This window comes from Pyxicephalus adspersus, chromosome 6 (genome assembly GCF_032062135.1).
Source record: "Pyxicephalus adspersus chromosome 6, UCB_Pads_2.0, whole genome shotgun sequence".
NCBI lineage: Eukaryota > Metazoa > Chordata > Amphibia > Anura > Pyxicephalidae > Pyxicephalus > Pyxicephalus adspersus.
Genome location: NC_092863.1, coordinates 8499804 through 8516901, shown reverse-complemented (window position 1 = coordinate 8516901; position 17098 = coordinate 8499804). Strand labels below are relative to the sequence as shown.

Here is a 17098-nt window from a genome sequence, read left to right as displayed (position 1 = left end):
TTTCTACAAACGATTTTTGGCCAATCGGTCATTCGTCGTTCATTTCCAACGATAAAAATTGGACGTGTGTACGCAGCTTTAGGGCCACTCCTGAGAAGGGTAGAACATAGTAAACTACTATGTTATTGAAGCCAAGGAATCTTCAGCATGAAACATCTACCTGTGCTGCATGTCTGGTCCCCTGCTGTCTGTTCTGGTTTCATCTGTACCCAGTGCTCATTAATTTTTGTGTCGTGGAATGACATTGTGTCTTCAGATGGAACCACAGCAAGCACCAGGTGACCTGAACACATCTGGAAGTGCGGTTTCCTTTTTATTTTGAATTTGGGCATATTGTTATATTCAGATATTGGACAGCCACATTTATTTCATATACAGTCTGAGGTTTATGATTGTGCTTTCTTGTTCCTCTCACCTAACTGCAACTGGACACATCATACATTTTCTCTGAAAACCATTCACTGATTGCATGTTCCCAATCATCCACTAGAGGGAGCATTTGCCCATCTGGAAATGAACAATTATGATAAAATTTTTATTATTAAAGTCACAATTTGACCCTAAAATTTACCTTAAAAATAACTTACCTTAAAAATTGTGCTCAGCTAAATTATAGGGTTATAACTACTAAATATCTACTTACACAGCATAGATGGTAATTTTCTTCTGTTTGCAACTCTGCTAATCCTTGAGTCTTTGTATTTCAGAGAGAGCCACAAAAGGGCAAAATCTTCAAGTGGACCAGAAAAGCACTTTTAATCTAAGTAAGACAACTGTGAACTTGCTACTTTTCCTTTACAGTTCTTAAAGTGAATAAAGTCATTAACTTCTAAATAAATTCCAGAACTTACCTACCTACAGCATGGTAAAACCTTCTCCACTATCAGAACCTACCAACGAGAAGCTAGAAGTGCTGCAGCCCTGTGTACCCAGCTATGTGGGGATCTGCGTCCATCATGCTGGGGTTTCTGAAACCTGCAATAGTTAAAAAAAAAAGGTTGCAACAAATCAAGGGGGTTAAGTTTGACAGTGTAGAAACAGATTTGGGTAAATGTTTTACACGTCTTTCCACATTAAAAAAAGATTGCATGGCAGCCATAAAGCTAGCATTTTCAGAAGTGAAAACAATGACAGAGTCATGACAGGTTTCCTGTAACCACTAAACAATCCTTTACAGAAGCCGTTTACTACGCTTTGGCAAAATTCTTACCTGCAGCCCATTGCTTATATTTCTTTGTGAAAAACAATGGAAAGTATCAATACAGCCATGTCCTGGGTCTGCCTGATTCACATGGGATTCACCTTGTATAAAGCAGTGTATACAACAAGTTTTAGGAAACTTTGTTAGACCTGAACTCCAGGTTCAACTACTAAAACCCACTGCAAAGGTTTAGTGATCATTTTGTCTAGGGGTCAATGGGGGCAATGACAGCCTGCACTCAGAATAAAATCTGTTATTAACATGTTTGTACTACAGAAAGTAGTGTTTGTGTTTATAACATACTAAAATTTATAGCTAAAGGATGCTTTAAAGAAAACTCTCTGTACACACTGCACCCATATAAGCTGAAGTCTGTATGAACAAACACTGTGATGTAGCTGCATTGGACCGGGTCTATTTAGACACCTGCAAACATAAATACGCCAAATGGAAATGGTGCAAATTAATTGCATCAATTTACCAACTATCAACCTAAAATCTGACAAAAGTAGTTTCTTACCTTTTACAGTTTCTGTAGTTACCAGCTTTGCAGACACTCCCATATAATGGCTGACATATTCTCACCTGTGCTGGAAAATTCTGATCATGCTATTGCTGAATCTCCTTCTTCCTCCTAGCTATCATGATGCTTTCACTTAAAACTAATTAGGAACCAGTTGCAGGATTATAAAACCTCTCTGGCTGCATGCAAGCCCTGGGTCAGAGACTCTGAATGTATTGAGACATTGCATCTGAGGAAGTGTGCGATCACAGCTCTCTCTCTAGCAAAAAGTGAGCACTGCACCAATTCATAAGTAAATATCCAAGTTTTCTGCACTAAGGAGTTTGTACCCCATAATGGAGGGTTTGAGGCTTGTGTACACACAGGAATATGTCACAGGATAATTAGATAGGCAGAAGAAGTGATGTTATTTTATGTCTGATGGTTGTAAGAGCTAAGCTACAATTTGGCGAAACATCAGACACAAAACTTCTTATGCATTTCCAACTCTGCTGTGACAAAGTCTTGTGTGATTACATATATATATATATATATATATACCTTTACTTTTTAAGGGTATTCTGGCTGTTCTCATATATTTACAGGTTGTTCTAGGCTACCCCTGGCAGCGGTCATTACTGCCACATGCAGTAATATTCTGTGTGCCGATTCTACCCCAGCAGGTGAGTTCATTACGTCCTGGAGCCATAGAGATAGGGTTTAATGACACAGACTGTCTCTTAACCCAAAAGACTAAGGGTCTCTGATGTAGGGGATGCAGGAAAAAGCTTTGTAAATATTGATCCCCCCCTTCAATGTTTTAGTCAGTTGTTTATTTTGTAGAAAGTTCCACCTGAAGCTTTCAGCATTTATCAAACACTGTAATATTGGGTTTGCGTGGACCTGGTCCTGAGGCTGATTCACACCAATGGCATGCTAACTGCATCTAGGTTGATATGTGTTGGAATGAAGGAGCCAAAATGTTTACCTAAAGTTTATGATATTAAGTAACATAACCAATGAATGATGAATGTGGGGTTCACCACCACCCTACACTAAAAGGAACCAATATTGAACAATCTCCCCCTAAATCTTTGAAGGATATGTGGAGTTCTGATGTAGATAGACAAATACAAAAATTATCATAGATTGACTGCTTGATCTAGATGAAGCTGCCAGAATCATATAGACGTATAACATGTGTAGATTGCTTTACATTTAGCTTCACCCAAAACTTTTATTAGTTTGGAGTTTATTCTACCAAATGGAATCAATTTCTGGTTTTATATCTCTTACAGTTGCCATTAAGACCATCAAATAGGAAAGATAGAGAAAAATTGAAGGTGTGTCTTTTCATTGTGATGATGTATTTCCTGCAGAGAACTGGAATGGATGAAACAAACCAAACCAAAATAAATTGCAATTGGAACCGTCTCCATCTTCTGTGCACTCTATCCCTCAGTGACATCAATGTAAGTGTACAAGTAATTATTATCCTTAAACCATATCTAAACCCAGGAAGAAAAATGTCAAACATGGGTGAAAATAGTCACTAATCATACTTTTATCTTTGGAGGAGCAGTGATGTCACCCTATCTATAGAACACCTTCGTCTCATCTTCATAGGAAAAAGTGAGGAAAGATTTACCAGACCAAAGGGGAAGCAAATTAGGTTAATTGTAAGGATATATATATATATATATATATATATATATATATATTTATATATATTGTATATGGAATATTTAGCTATAACAACTTTATTTATGATTGCACAGTTGACACTGGGTCTTGTTGCTGGGTCTACCAGGATTGTACATTTCTCTTTAAAACAGCAGTGTTTTCCACACAATGGGCCTGCAATTTATGTTTTTCATGGCTGCCAAGGTGAGACGCCTGCAGTGTCCCACAGAGCTCTCTCAGCTTATATTTGGGACTAGAGGTGGTGCAGCCAAGACTTACAATTCATGGTCTGGCTTCATATTTGTGCAGAAATATAAGGTTTGTGTGGTATGGCATGGATATGACTGTTTTTTAAAGGAAGCCTGGAATAGAATTGTTCTGGCTGTGTATACAATTAAATGCTCCCAATATGTGAGGTCACAATAGGCATCACACAGCGGAGGAGAGGTATATTATAAAGATAATGAATAAGTACATAAAAAGTATCTATTAATCATTATCAATTAATGAGGATTTCTGCTGAAATTTCTAGTAATTTGGGTTTCAGTTTCTTAAATCAGAGACCTAAAACAATGCAGACACATGTTTTTTCCCAAAAAGAAAAATCTAGACTTGACTGTAAGCTCTTCAGGACAGGGTCTTCTCCTCCTCCTGTGTTACTGTCTGTCATTTGCAACCCCTATTGAATGTACATCGCTGCATAATATGTTGGCGCTATATAAATCCTGTTTATTAATAACAATGAAAAGGAAAACACTCGAGCCAAGTAGTTTGTTTTTAAAATCGGTATAAAAACTTTATTCACATCAGCATTTTCACAAATGCATTATCCACAGGAACACACTGGAATGAGATTTCACAAACAAGGTGCTTGTTTCATATTCCTTTACTGAAAAATGTACATTATCTGCACAATACAAATCCCAAAAAATAACAAGTTTATTTTCATTGGCATTAAAACAGATCATTGGTAATATAGCATAACAGCAGCCATTTTGTACCTGAACCAATGACATCAGAAATTCCCATTGGCTGGATATTGGTTCAGATTCATATATGCTGCGGCTATCCAAATAAAACAGAACAATTTGGATCTATAAAATTAGGTGCAATCCGGCAAAGACACACACATACCCCAATATCAAAATATAGATTTTTCTTAGCTTGCACACAAACACTATACATTGTCTACATGAATAATAAAATAACACAATCTACAGTAAAATGCATCTCCAAAATCCACCGCTTGTTTGCCCCGCATAAAAATGACCTAATTGGACATCACAAGTTCGCATGTCACCCTAAACAATGGAAGCACCCAGTAGGCGGCATTACTTGGTATGGAAGTCTATGGAGGACGTGGATTGGGATTCCACAATGGCTGCCCGGTGCTCTCCCTGTGTTAGTGTAATCACAGTTTTTACAGCTCATTATTGCAAGAATACGCAGACACAGAGGCAGAAAATAATTCTGTATTGCCCATAAGACTCCCCCTTCTTGGTTTCAGTGTATGAAGAGAAATCTGATTGGATGTGACGGGCAACAAATATTACAAATGACAGAAATGTATCACAGTGACTGCAGAGAATCTGTTCACCGTCTAATGCTTGATGTCAATTTAGGGAGAACACTGCAGCTACAAAGAAGCCGAGGGCAACCAAGTAAAGGCTTCCTGCTGGGATAAAAAAACAACACTATAAAAACAAAAATAACTAAAATTTTATATTGGAAAATGTTTTAAAAAGTCTTCTCTACAGTGCAATTGGGCCATACAGAGAATCCTCCTAGCTTTACAATCCCTCTTCGGTAATGGGGGTTCCTGCTTTATCTTGTATAAAAGATACCTTCAACTTGTACTTCATATATATCAAAACTTGTGCAGTCATTTTACAAAAGCTCAAAAAATATAAAGAAATAATTCCTCACTAAGTTGTAACAAACATCATAATTCTCGCCAAACAGGAACTCAACTCTGCTGGTTTGTAAAACATGCACTCCACTCCTACTGCCACAAGATGGCGATATTCAAGGGTCAATTGTGCAAAGTTACTTTTTTTGTAGGTTAAATAAAGAGAACTGGTCATTTAATTCTTAGAGTGTTGACCATGGTGAGTATTTAGATGCAAATTCCTAGGCTGTCACTTTTGATTTGTTGCAAAGTCATGAGGTGGGTTGAAGACATACCAGTGACGCGAGTCCAGCAACATGTAGCCTCTTAAAAGGCCTAATTCCTAAAATCAGTATGACCAAGTCCCTTCAAAATGGCAGAAATAATTTGTCACAGTGATCCATTAATCAGGAGGAAAGGACTTAGGGTGAAATAAGTGAATTACACCGCCTCTGTCTGGAAGGGAATGGGTGCAACTTGCATAACTAGCAGGATTCTGGCATCTTGTTCTGAACATAAGCATTACTTGTGAACAGATTCCTGGCTTTGTGCTCACTACCACAATTTACACCGGATGATTTGTAGATGTGAGGCAGGGGTAATGCACACCATAATACCTACCTGACCTCCATCTCCAGGCCCTTGTATCCTGCAGATAAAAGTTGGCTTGATTTTTTTTTTTAGAGCCTGCATTGTGCACAAGATCCACAATAAAACTTTTAGAAAAAGACCGACTGACTTAACACCTTATAAACCACAACCAGTTCAGCGTCCGGACTGGCTATTGAGGTTATGGTTAGCACTGACAATTCACCTCGTCATGAGCAGCACAACAAATGTGCTCAGTTATATCATTCTCTAACATAGAGATAGTCCTTACTTTTTATAACAAACAACAAAAACACCAGATTGCTCCTACGGACAGTCACAGTGGTGAACAACACTCGGAAGAACGGCAATGCCAGTGTCACCCAGAAATGGCACCAGTGTCGTAATGCTAAATGCTGCAGTTTGGTTATCAGCGGCGGTACGGAGGAGAATGAAATCACACACAGGATTCTGGACGGACACAGAAATGAACAAATAACGGACTGCAAATCACAGACTGAGCGCCTTATTACTGGCTGATACAGAGAAAAGCTGGAAGAGATTTGTGCTAATTGCTTCTACCCAGACGGCCAACAAGTAACGGAAGTAAGCTCATACATGGCCACAGAACAGGGAAATTTACAATTCTACAGACTGCTCAGTGGCCAGAAAATAAAGCACTCAAACAACTGCGCTTATATTAGGTAGTAAAGCAGTAGTAGTAGTAGTATGCGAGCAAAAGTTACCATTCTGTGTGTGCAGCTGCCAAGTCCCCACTTTAGTAAGAAAGAAAACAAACACAAATACAATGTATATGAAGCCCAACTCTGGGTAAAATGTTTCTGCATGGAGTAAATTAAGTAGGTTCTCACCCCTCTATTTTTCTGTCGCACCCTGGGTCCCCACTAGACGGATTTCCCTTCAGTTCCTGTCCTGAATGGAGGTGGCAGTTACTCGCCTCAGTGGGGTCACAGACTGCATAACCCCCCCACTTCGCTCCACACTCTGTCCAGCCCAGGAAAAATGTTTTTTGGAATATGTATGTGTATATATTGTGTGTTTATCAGCAGACTGGTACAAAATATTTTAGCTGGATCTGGGCCTGACACAAAACTGCTGCCTAAGGAGCCCAACACTTCAATGGAAGCTGGTGACCCCACTGAAAAAGCCAATGTCTTCCTAAACCAGACTAAATCTGCCCGAACAATTGTCACCCCCACACTGGTTTAGTTTTGTGATGATATCATTGATATTTCAGAGCACTTGGCTGTAAATTCCCAATCAAAGCAGCAGACAGAAGTCCTTCTCAATGGAAAAAACAACAGCCAAGTGCTGTAAAAATAATCAAATTGGTCAAAAATGTCCGACAATCAGCAAAGCTTCCAGCCACGGCTGGTAGGCAAACAGTGGTGACTGCTCTGATGAGTGCCAGGCCGCTGAAGATAGTAATAGCGGCAAAATGCACCGTACTTAATTGGGCCATCCACTAGATGGGTGAATGACTGAGCAAACAATTCCCAATCAATGTTTGATTGATTCAGAGATTGGGAATGTTCTGGTTCTGAAAAGCTGCGACTTCTGCTCAGGTTCTTTTTTTTAATGCAATTTGATGGAAATATCTCAGTGGCATCATTCACTCCCAATCACTTTGACTTGAGGACTGCTTGTGCTTCTACAAATACCTTAACAGAAAAGCAATAAATAGAATCGTCCCGGTACCAGACCAGGCGCGGATTAGGCACGTTTCTTTAAATAGCATATTACTAAAAAATGTATTTTTCTTTTGGAATGACACTACTTAGAAGTCAAACATATGTACAGTTATAAAGAACTAAAATCTCAAAAATACAAAGAAAATTAAAAAAGAAAACTGAATTCACATATTACAAATATAAACCTCGTACTCTGCTAGTTATTGCCTTATTGCCTATAAATAACTAGAATCTGTACGTTTGTTACTTGGCTGCTTGACATTGAGATGGAAGTCCAGAGATCAGGACGCATCTATGGCACCTACATTACTAGAAAGGATATGCGGTGTTACATGCAGGGGGCAGGCCAATTCAGCCATATTACAGCCTATCACACCCCTGCCAGATATGGGAGAAGCACTCAGTGGGAAATTGGAGGTATTACCTGGACTGGAGAGTCCTCAATCACTAACCGGTCTAAACAAAAAGCCATGTTAGCTTGGGGGTTAGAGCTGCCATGGCTGGCCTGCCTGCAGATCAAAGCTCCAGAAACGTCATCTTCATCCCACATTAACATGAGACATTAACTAAGCAAGCATGTGGATATCCGCTATACATGCTTCTGTTCTAGTGATGGATGACCCTGTACTTCAGCAATCGCAGCCCCTAATATTGTCCTGATGGGTTCCTTAAGTCCAATGTTGACATCTTCAATGGCTGAAATCAGACTACAAATGCAGCAAAGAAAGTAAAGGAGCTCGCCAAGCTTTAGAGATGTATTTTGAAGGTGAGCAGTACTGACAGTATTAGGGAGGCTTCCAATTTTGGCTTCTAGGTCACGGATGACTAACTTATTCTGCATGGTAATCAGAAAGTATTGGAAGCAGCCAGAAATCCCAGCTTGTTATGTATTTCCCCCTTACAGTGCTCAGACATGAGGAGATCCCCAAGACGTGCAGATAAATTCTACAGATGGATTGTCTCTTCACATTTCTGGCCCTTTAAAACATCCAAGGCATTAAAGAAGGATTTCCCAAAAACCATGGCAAGATCAACCAAAAGGCCAAACATGGACAGCAACACTGCATAACAATGCAAGGGACAGTCCACCCCCCCAAACTGGCACCTCCATCAAAAATGGAAACCTGGACATAGCTCCTTTTCAGTCAGGATCACATGACCAAGTTCCTGAACTTGCACACATGCAGTCAGCATTCGGAGGAGCCATGAGCAGAATTTATTCTATTACTGTCTACATATTGACTGCAGCAAGAATCACCTAACTTGGCTAGTGGACAGTGTCTGCTGATCGCTAACCTCCTGACAAAGTATCCTCACCATTCTGCTCCTTCCAGCCACCTTCATCATCCCAGGAAAGCTCCAATACCAGAACCTACAGAGGGGGCACTGCCGTGGCAGGGGGGTAATGAAGGATTGCAGATAGAGGATTGGTTATAAGAAGGCAATGTTATTTTGCCATTAACTGGTAGTGGGACAGTCTCTTTACAAATTTAGTTACATTGGGAATAGATTGTGTACAATTTTAAGGATTAAATTTAGTCTTAAAAGAAAAAAAAAAAAAACTAATTTAATATTTTTTATCTGGTTGAAAAAAAAAATACCGCATACAAACATTTTAGCTTTACTGCTTCCAGCCAACAGGTGGCACTCGAGACAACCTACATATCGGGGTTACCTGCTTTGCCAAAAGTTAGGTAAAACCCCAATTAGAATGTTGAATCTCTAAGCTGAATGGATAGGACAGATCCCCTCCCCAGCAATCAAAGTATTCCATGCAGTTTCAGCAGACAGATACCAAATGATTGGCTACTGCTGGAATCCCGCTCCCAGGAAAACCCATCTGCTTAGCTTATACCAAGTATTTCAGTGTACTGGAACTTCACCCCTTGAATCTGGGGGGATTGTACCAACATCTGAGCACAAGGCAAATGGGGACACTGCTCATTGTTATGCAGGTTTGGCCTTCCATGTTTATATCTTCCATAGGGAAATCTTACACCCTCAGCATAAAAACAAAAAACAAGAAGGGCCTCAGAAAAGAGCGCTTCAACAATGTGCAATTATGCAAATATCAGAAAAATATATTAAAATATGAACTATATGATCAGTACTCTACAACTCCCAACTACACTTGTGCTTGTCTGTCTTGTAATAAATAGAGTTTCTGACTCCTCCGCTGGTGCTGAGAACAGACGCTGACTTGGCAGGGCTTCCACAAAAACGGAACGAGAGCCAGGCATTTCCAGCTGTGCACAAAGTTGACAGTTTTGTATTGTCTCTGCGGAGGACCCTTTACTGCTGCTTGGTCAGACGACGGAAGTGAGGTAATACCTGGACCTCTGGGAGGTAGAGCGCCAGCTCCATGGCCACCAGCACCGTCAGCTCAAATGACACTAGGTCCCGTCTATTAGACCGGAAGCGCTCTTCAAGCTTCTATATTACAACACAAGAAATAAAAAAAATAAAGCATTACTAAGGAAAGAGGAAGAAAATATTCAGCAAGTCACGGAAACAAACTTTTTAGGCAATTCTGTAAAAGGGTCAGCGTACCACCGGAGAAAACAAATGTAAGACTTGAGTATAGAAGGAGAGTGATTGTAGTTACAGGATGGCAGAGGAAGCCCTTTAGCAGTAATGCGTGACTGGGCAGTCACAAATCTTTGGACAGATGAAAGTGCAGTCTTTTATTTGTATGAGTTCAGCTTTAAATACTAAATTGATGTAGCTGTATAAAAAGTCTTATTCCATGCTCATGTAGGAGAGTCCATGTCACACTTACATCCAACAGATGTTTCAGTTCGGGTTTCTTAAAGTCGCTGCTGATTTTGGCCGCCAGGAGGACGCAGGCCCCAGCACACAGCTTGCGGTTCTGCTTGTTCACCTTCCCCTGTAGCACCAGCTTCTCAAAGTAGACATAAGACATGGCCACCGTCACTGGCTCCATGCTGCACTCCACCGCCACGTTACGCATCTCACGCTTTAAACTGAAGGGGAAAGCACAAAGAAAATTAAGTGAAACAATTCTAGAAAGACTGAAACTACGTAAACTAGCACAACTAATGGCAGCCAGCTTGTCACCAGATCATACACCTGCCTCAAAGCTTCCAAGGAGAACTGACAAATGACTAGGACGACAATTTTTAAACAGTTAGGACTTATTGACTATTCAATGCCAAGGATGTAACTGCTTAGTGTGAGGTCTGTACAGGAAGAGTTTTACATTGTGACTGATCCTTTGAACACATTTCTCCTCACCTTCTGATCTTGCTCAGAGTAAGCTTCACGCCGGGAAACTTCTCCTTGAACATCTCATTCATGTCTTTCTTCAAGTCCGATGGTTTCACATACTCTATGACTGTTGTCTGGAATGGTAAAGATACATTTTATCTGTAGCTGACACTTCACACAAGGACAGGTAACAAGTAAGTTAGTAACATGAAACCATAAAAGAAAAATATGAATAATTACCATATAAGAAGCAAAGATAAGAACTCGCTTGTGTTTTCCACAGGGCCACTGAGGGTCATCCAATATGTCAGGGTTATATTCAAAGCTATCTGCTTCAGTACCTACAGCACAAATGTTAGACATCAGCATGGCAGAAATACTCAAATATTATACCAGGAAGCATCCTGTGCACTAATCAGAGCTTTCCCACTGTCCTGTCATCTGTATTGTGTGACGGCACACAGACAAAGGGTTTGTATCCACAACTATCCAGCAAGCACTGCACAGATTCATACATTGCTGTCCATGTGATCTCTAAAATGTCTCTGTCTTAGCAATAAAGTATGCAGAAACATGGTCTCCCCGAATTGCCATTCTGCTTACCTAATTCTTATATATTGGAGATCACACAAAAAACAATTCAAGATTTATAAGGAGAGTGCACTTATTTACATTTAGGTTTGAATAGGAGTATGACATGGGTAAAACCTATAGCTTTCTGCTCAATAAATCATAATTCAGGGAGATTTTCCTTCTCTTACAATTCTGAAGATACAACAGGAAGTGACAGAAAATATCAAAATGAGAGAAAATATTTTCATACAGTTGCCATCAAAACAAGTGCCCCATTGGAGGAATTCCACTCCTATTCTAGGTTCTAGGGACGGCATTAAAATTTCAGATACCCATCACATCATAAGTCGCCAGGACAAATAAGGGGAAAGTCTTCAGAGTAGTGACAGACCGCAATAAAAGACAGAATAAAGGGTCTAACCCAGGCATGTTCAAAGTTCGGCACGGATTTCCACCGGCCCACAGCCTGTCATTTACTCCGCCATGCAATACTCGGCGGGCATAATTTTCGGGACGGGAGTCCCCATGTGTGCACAGGGAATCCCCTACATCAATATAGTGGGCATGTGGGACCCACACGGACCACGCCCACTCCGATTTCAAAAACATACTCTGCACTGACCCTGGACTCTGTGCAAAGGGAATCCCTCACGTCACCCTGGTGGACATGTGCTGTGCAGGACCGGCGCAGACCACGCACACACTAACCCTGAATCGTCAGCTGCCACACATTTTCACCTTACTAAATCTGTCCCTCTCTGCAAAAAGTTTGGACATCCCTGGACTAACCCATCCACACTCCAACCACAAATGAAAGGCGGCAGCAACAGCTGCATGAAACTTTTTACAGGGAAGCAACATCAGATGGTCACATGGCTATCTATAAGTATATTCAGAATGAAGTAAATGTAATGCAAAAACCTGAAAGTCTTAAGATAGTAAATGTCAAAAAAGCAGATGGGAAGTATGGGTTGCTGTCTGAGTAATAATTACCTAATTCGGCTCCTAAGGATACAGGTGTGAAGCGGGTATTAGAGAAGTTGCGTTTGGAAGCCTCAGGGGGTCCCATCCTGCTCTGGTTCTCATCTTTTTGGCTAACAAGGGCATTTGTTGGGTATAAGTATTTTGCATATGAAACAACCTATAAAAAAAAAAAAAAAAACGACAAGTATAGTATAGTGCTAATACTAAATATATTAATGTAGAAAGTGAAGGACATTCAGTACAGTCCAAAATACAAGCAACCATCTTAGAAAATTACTTTCCAAACTAATTACCTCTCCTAGAATATACAGACAACAAGCACCCGGAAATATAATCTACTGTGTGCACCTCTCTCTGAGCTCTTAGAACGAATATTGAAAGTATTTAAAATAAGTGCAGCTCTGTTTATAATTAGCCTGTCTATGGCTACAGAAAAGGAGTGACAACAAATAAGATCCATTTCCATTACCCATTTCATTCACCCAAACCCAGCTGAAGTCATCCACTAGCTACCTGCGAAAAGCAAAATGTCAGCACATGTGCGGTCTCCACAGAGCAGAGGTTGGCAGCCTCTAACATTGTAACCTTCAGTGGTTATGAGGGCCTAATATTCTTCCTACCAAAGACAAATGAAAATGTCAGAGGCAAGTTTTCCCTCCCTGGTGTACGGACTACCCAACTATATCATTCCAGTCTACCATAAATGTGGTCAATAAAACCAGAAGCTTGCAGAAATAATTCTGTCCTATGGTAGACCAACTGCACTGCACTCTGGTACACAGCAGACTACTATGACGCCCTTATGAAAACGTTTTTTGCTCTTCCTGGCGATTACAAAAATTGTGTGCAATCATCAACTATTCTCTTACCTCTCCTTCAGCGCCAAGCTCCACACCTTCCATCCCGAGCGCAGGGTCTGTGGAAGACGAGGTTCCTCCAGATGGATGCCGCTGCCTAGCCCCCTCTACTCGTAGCTCGCTGTGTAAAAATACAAGGCTTCGGTGAAGAATTTCATAGTATAGTGATGGACAACAATGAGTCTGCTTTAGAGCAAGCAAAACTTTACAAAATCTACATTTATCCAGCCTTTTACAGATCAACCCATATTCACAAGATACCATGACACCGCAAACAAACTCTGTCCCTTTATGTGCTGCTAAAACACAACTTGTAACAAATGGACAATGATTGTTATATAGGACAATGCCGTCTCCCTGGCCACGTCTCCTTCCTTTCTGCTCTTCCACAAATTATGAACTCTGCATAATACACAATGTGCACAGCTTGGGTATTGGTCAGCTCACAATCTTCACTACAAAGGACAGTGAAAGTAAACGTGAGGCAGCATTCTGCTTAATGGAGCCGGGTTGTGGGAGAGGACGAGTCCAGGGACAGAGAAATCCTGGCATAGAGGAATACCAGTTCTTCAGTGCTTGTGGTGGAGCTGTGGGAATGCCAAGGACAATAATACAACCACATCACAGTATGTAAGGATTATTATTGGAAGTAAAAATACATATTATATGTCATTGTACCAGGTTGCTTATTGTGTAAGTAAATTATGTCCTTGTTGCCCACAGCAACCACAGTTTTGCAGCCATTTTCAGTCTGTGGAAAATAACATCTGGAAATTGTTCTATCCAACCAGAACACTTATCTTTGTGTTTTCATAAATGAGACGATAGGTGTGGGTAAGCATACACATGTAAAAGAAATTATGGGGGTTACAAATTCTAACACTAGCCAAACTTTTTTCTGATAGCTAACCAGGGTTCAAAGTTAGAAACATTTTAACCCTCGAGTAAGCAGACCTGAAAATTATAGTAAGGGAGGAGTATATGAGACCATATAGTAATATTACCTGACAACATACCATGAGAAATGAGAGGAGAGACATCTGTGTACATGTGCAGCTAAGGTGGACCGGCATATTCAGAATGACAGAGGATGGTGCTGGTCTTTGTGTACAAGGCAATAGGAGCAGCATCACTCTATACTCTCTATACAAAAATGGGACACTAGGAAGTTGGCTCACAACACGACATGCGACTGTCAGTTGATTTCAGGCACATTGCATGGTACAGAATGTTAAACATAAATTGCCTCTGACTGGTCCTTTCTGTGCTGAAGTAGGAATGTAACCAAGGGAGTCAGCAAATTATTCCCTCAGTGCATGAACACCAATTCTGTGGTCCTATCAAAGCACCATTTATTGTGTACGGGTAGCATGAACCTGGTGTACAAAGCCCATGTGGCTTCTTAATGTTATACAGTATGACAAATACAAACTCCTGACATTATTCACATCTGAAAAGGATGGCAGCAGACTCTCACCTGATCCGTAGGCTCTCTCCATATGGAAGAACAGAGAAGGCAGCACACAAGGATCGCTTCGCACAAATCAAAACTATCCTGTAAGGGGGAAGAAAAAATAAACCATAGAAATCAGCTTAGTCTCTAGATAAGGTCTGTTCAAACACAACACACAAGGAGGCAAGGAAAGCGAGGTACATGGTCTTCACGGTCATATTCCAGTTAGAAGGTGCTAAGCCTTTGTTTTGGCTCCAAAGTTACTGGAAGCCAACATTTGTGTTTTGATTTACATCCATCTATAAACAAATTAAAGTTTTATCCTAAGCCGTCAAGTCTGTAATGTGTTCTGGGGTTTATTAGTGTGCAGCAAAATCATATGTTACTTACAGCATAGCGACTCCTATCATTCCTGTACTAGAGGAGCAGCAATATATCAAACTAAGACTCCTGTAGTCCATAGGGCGAGACTCTTACCTGCTACTCCGGGTGTCGTATTGCCTCATGCTTTTGATAAAATGTGTTTTCCTCATATGTCGCGGAGACTCTGGCACAGGTTTGGACCTATAAAGAACATAACACATAAAGACATCTAACAAATAAAGAAACACAAAACTGTCCAGCAAAGCTAAAAGAAAGGAAAAGGAAAAGAAAGTAGAATGTTTTGCTAAGACTTGAACATATGATATAAAAAGTAACATTGCTTTAACTGCAGCATTGCATGCTAAGAATAATGTAAAATAGTCAGAGAACCCAATAGGGAATTTTGGTTAGGATTTTAATTTTTAGCACATTCCAGCAAACACCCCCAATGCTTCAGATTCCAAAGGGGCCCAAGCACCATAATCTCAGAATGTAAATTCCCAGCTCCACCCACCAGTTACACCAATTATGAGGAAACGGACTCTCCCCATTGGGGTACTTTGATGGGTGAGGTGCACATAGGAAAACTTTGCAGCCAAATATCCATAGTCATGGGGCAATTCAAGGCACCCAAACCTTCCGGTGACTTCATCACAAATGATGAAATGATAAACGTTAAAGGGCCAGTCCACTCATCAGTTAGAGAGGAGATCAAGGGAAGAGGTAAGTGAAGAGAAATTCAGATGTGAGCAGCAGGCAGGGCAGCAGGGAGGTTAGTCTGCAGAGCAGCCAATATGGCGTACAGGGTTAGTGTGGTCAGCTCCTCTGTCTGGAGGAATACCTTGGCACCGGTGAGAATTCTGTTAAATCATCTAGAAGCTCGAAGGAGCAGCGATGAGACAGATGACGTCGCCTGCAAGAGGAAGCAATCATTGGGGGTGAAACCGCTGATCAACCAAGAACAATATTCAAAATAATTTCACGTTTTTTCTTTAACTCATAAGGATCAGAGAGGGTTAAAGTACACAGATTTATATGAAGCTTTTCAAGGCACTAAGTATCAAACAATTACCATGTTTTTTGGCCACATGGCTTAAATAAAGATTTTAATGCTCGGTCTGTGTAATGTGCGCTTAAAGAATCATTGGAAATTGCAGATTAAAAATAAACATGAGATCTGAAAGCTAGTATGGAACTATAACAAATGTGTTTACAAAGAATGAACTTCTACAGAACAGACATGCCCAGCACATTCACGCGATTCAACAATTGTGTCCCCAGAACATCAGATTAGCAGCAAAAAGCAGATCTTCAGCGATCGTAATGTAAGGGAAGGGGGAGAGCACACAGCAGGGTGCCTCTCCATCGTTCTCCTTATGTACAGCACTTGTTCATGCATCGTGCAGTGCATAGTCGTTGGAAGCGATCATGAAAGATCCTTCCAACATCTATAATTGGAAGTGTGTACACAGCTTAAGAGACAGACAATAAAAACAGAGAGCAATCTAATCCTTTGAGAAGCGAGATGAAATCCTGCATCAGGAATCAGACATTTGTCATGAGACGTAGAGGTCATCACCAAAACTCTGCATCTGTGTGGTGTGTGTGGATCCGCAAACACGGCTGTGTGGATCCGAGGTCTGTAATGGGCTTTACATACACGATGCCAGTTTTCTTTTGTAATCTGTGCATTGTGAAGATTAAATATCGAACTGCCACACCAGGCCTTATATCCAACAAGACAACAATTGTGTATCGCTTCAAATCTCAGCTTCAATTTCCCCAACTAGTAAAGTGTACCGGTCGGGTGCAGAAGATAAATTTAGAAACCTCTTAGCAGCAAGTTATTTTTCCTGTAGCAAATACATGCAGGAGCAGCATCATTCATGGCCACACAATGGCAGAAAGGGGAAAAAATGTCCGACATGATGAATAGATCGGGAACATGTCAAACTTAAATCCCCTTTACAAGAATTCTGAACTGGAAGGCTGCAATTTTGTTTTATCTCCTTCAGAAAATAAAAGTTGTCTGTCTGATGTAAGCTGATCAGTAAGAGGATTTGGAG

The 17098-nt window shown here is 40.6% G+C and overlaps 1 protein-coding gene and 2 long non-coding RNA genes across 3 annotated transcripts; 1 reads left to right on the top strand and 2 right to left on the bottom strand.

Moving 5' to 3' along the window:
* Positions 1-231: 231 nt before the first annotated feature.
* On the bottom strand, positions 232-984 carry LOC140333057 (uncharacterized). The gene is made up of 3 exons (XR_011921274.1): positions 852-984; positions 644-760; positions 232-507 (listed from the first exon to the last, which is right to left on the bottom strand). It is a non-coding gene; the product is annotated as an uncharacterized lncRNA (long non-coding RNA).
* On the top strand, positions 586-13894 carry LOC140333056 (uncharacterized). Its single transcript, XR_011921273.1, has 3 exons — positions 586-764; positions 3002-3175; positions 13240-13894. It is a non-coding gene; the product is annotated as an uncharacterized lncRNA (long non-coding RNA).
* On the bottom strand, positions 4157-16612 carry CABLES2 (Cdk5 and Abl enzyme substrate 2). Its single transcript, XM_072414447.1, has 9 exons — positions 15874-16612; positions 15147-15233; positions 14694-14771; positions 13229-13337; positions 12369-12516; positions 11043-11143; positions 10830-10936; positions 10354-10558; positions 4157-10007 (listed from the first exon to the last, which is right to left on the bottom strand). Exons 1-9 carry the CDS (start codon positions 15963-15965, stop codon positions 9867-9869), a joined length of 1068 nt encoding a protein of 355 aa, XP_072270548.1. The 5' UTR covers positions 15966-16612; the 3' UTR covers positions 4157-9866.
* Positions 16613-17098: the final 486 nt, after the last annotated feature.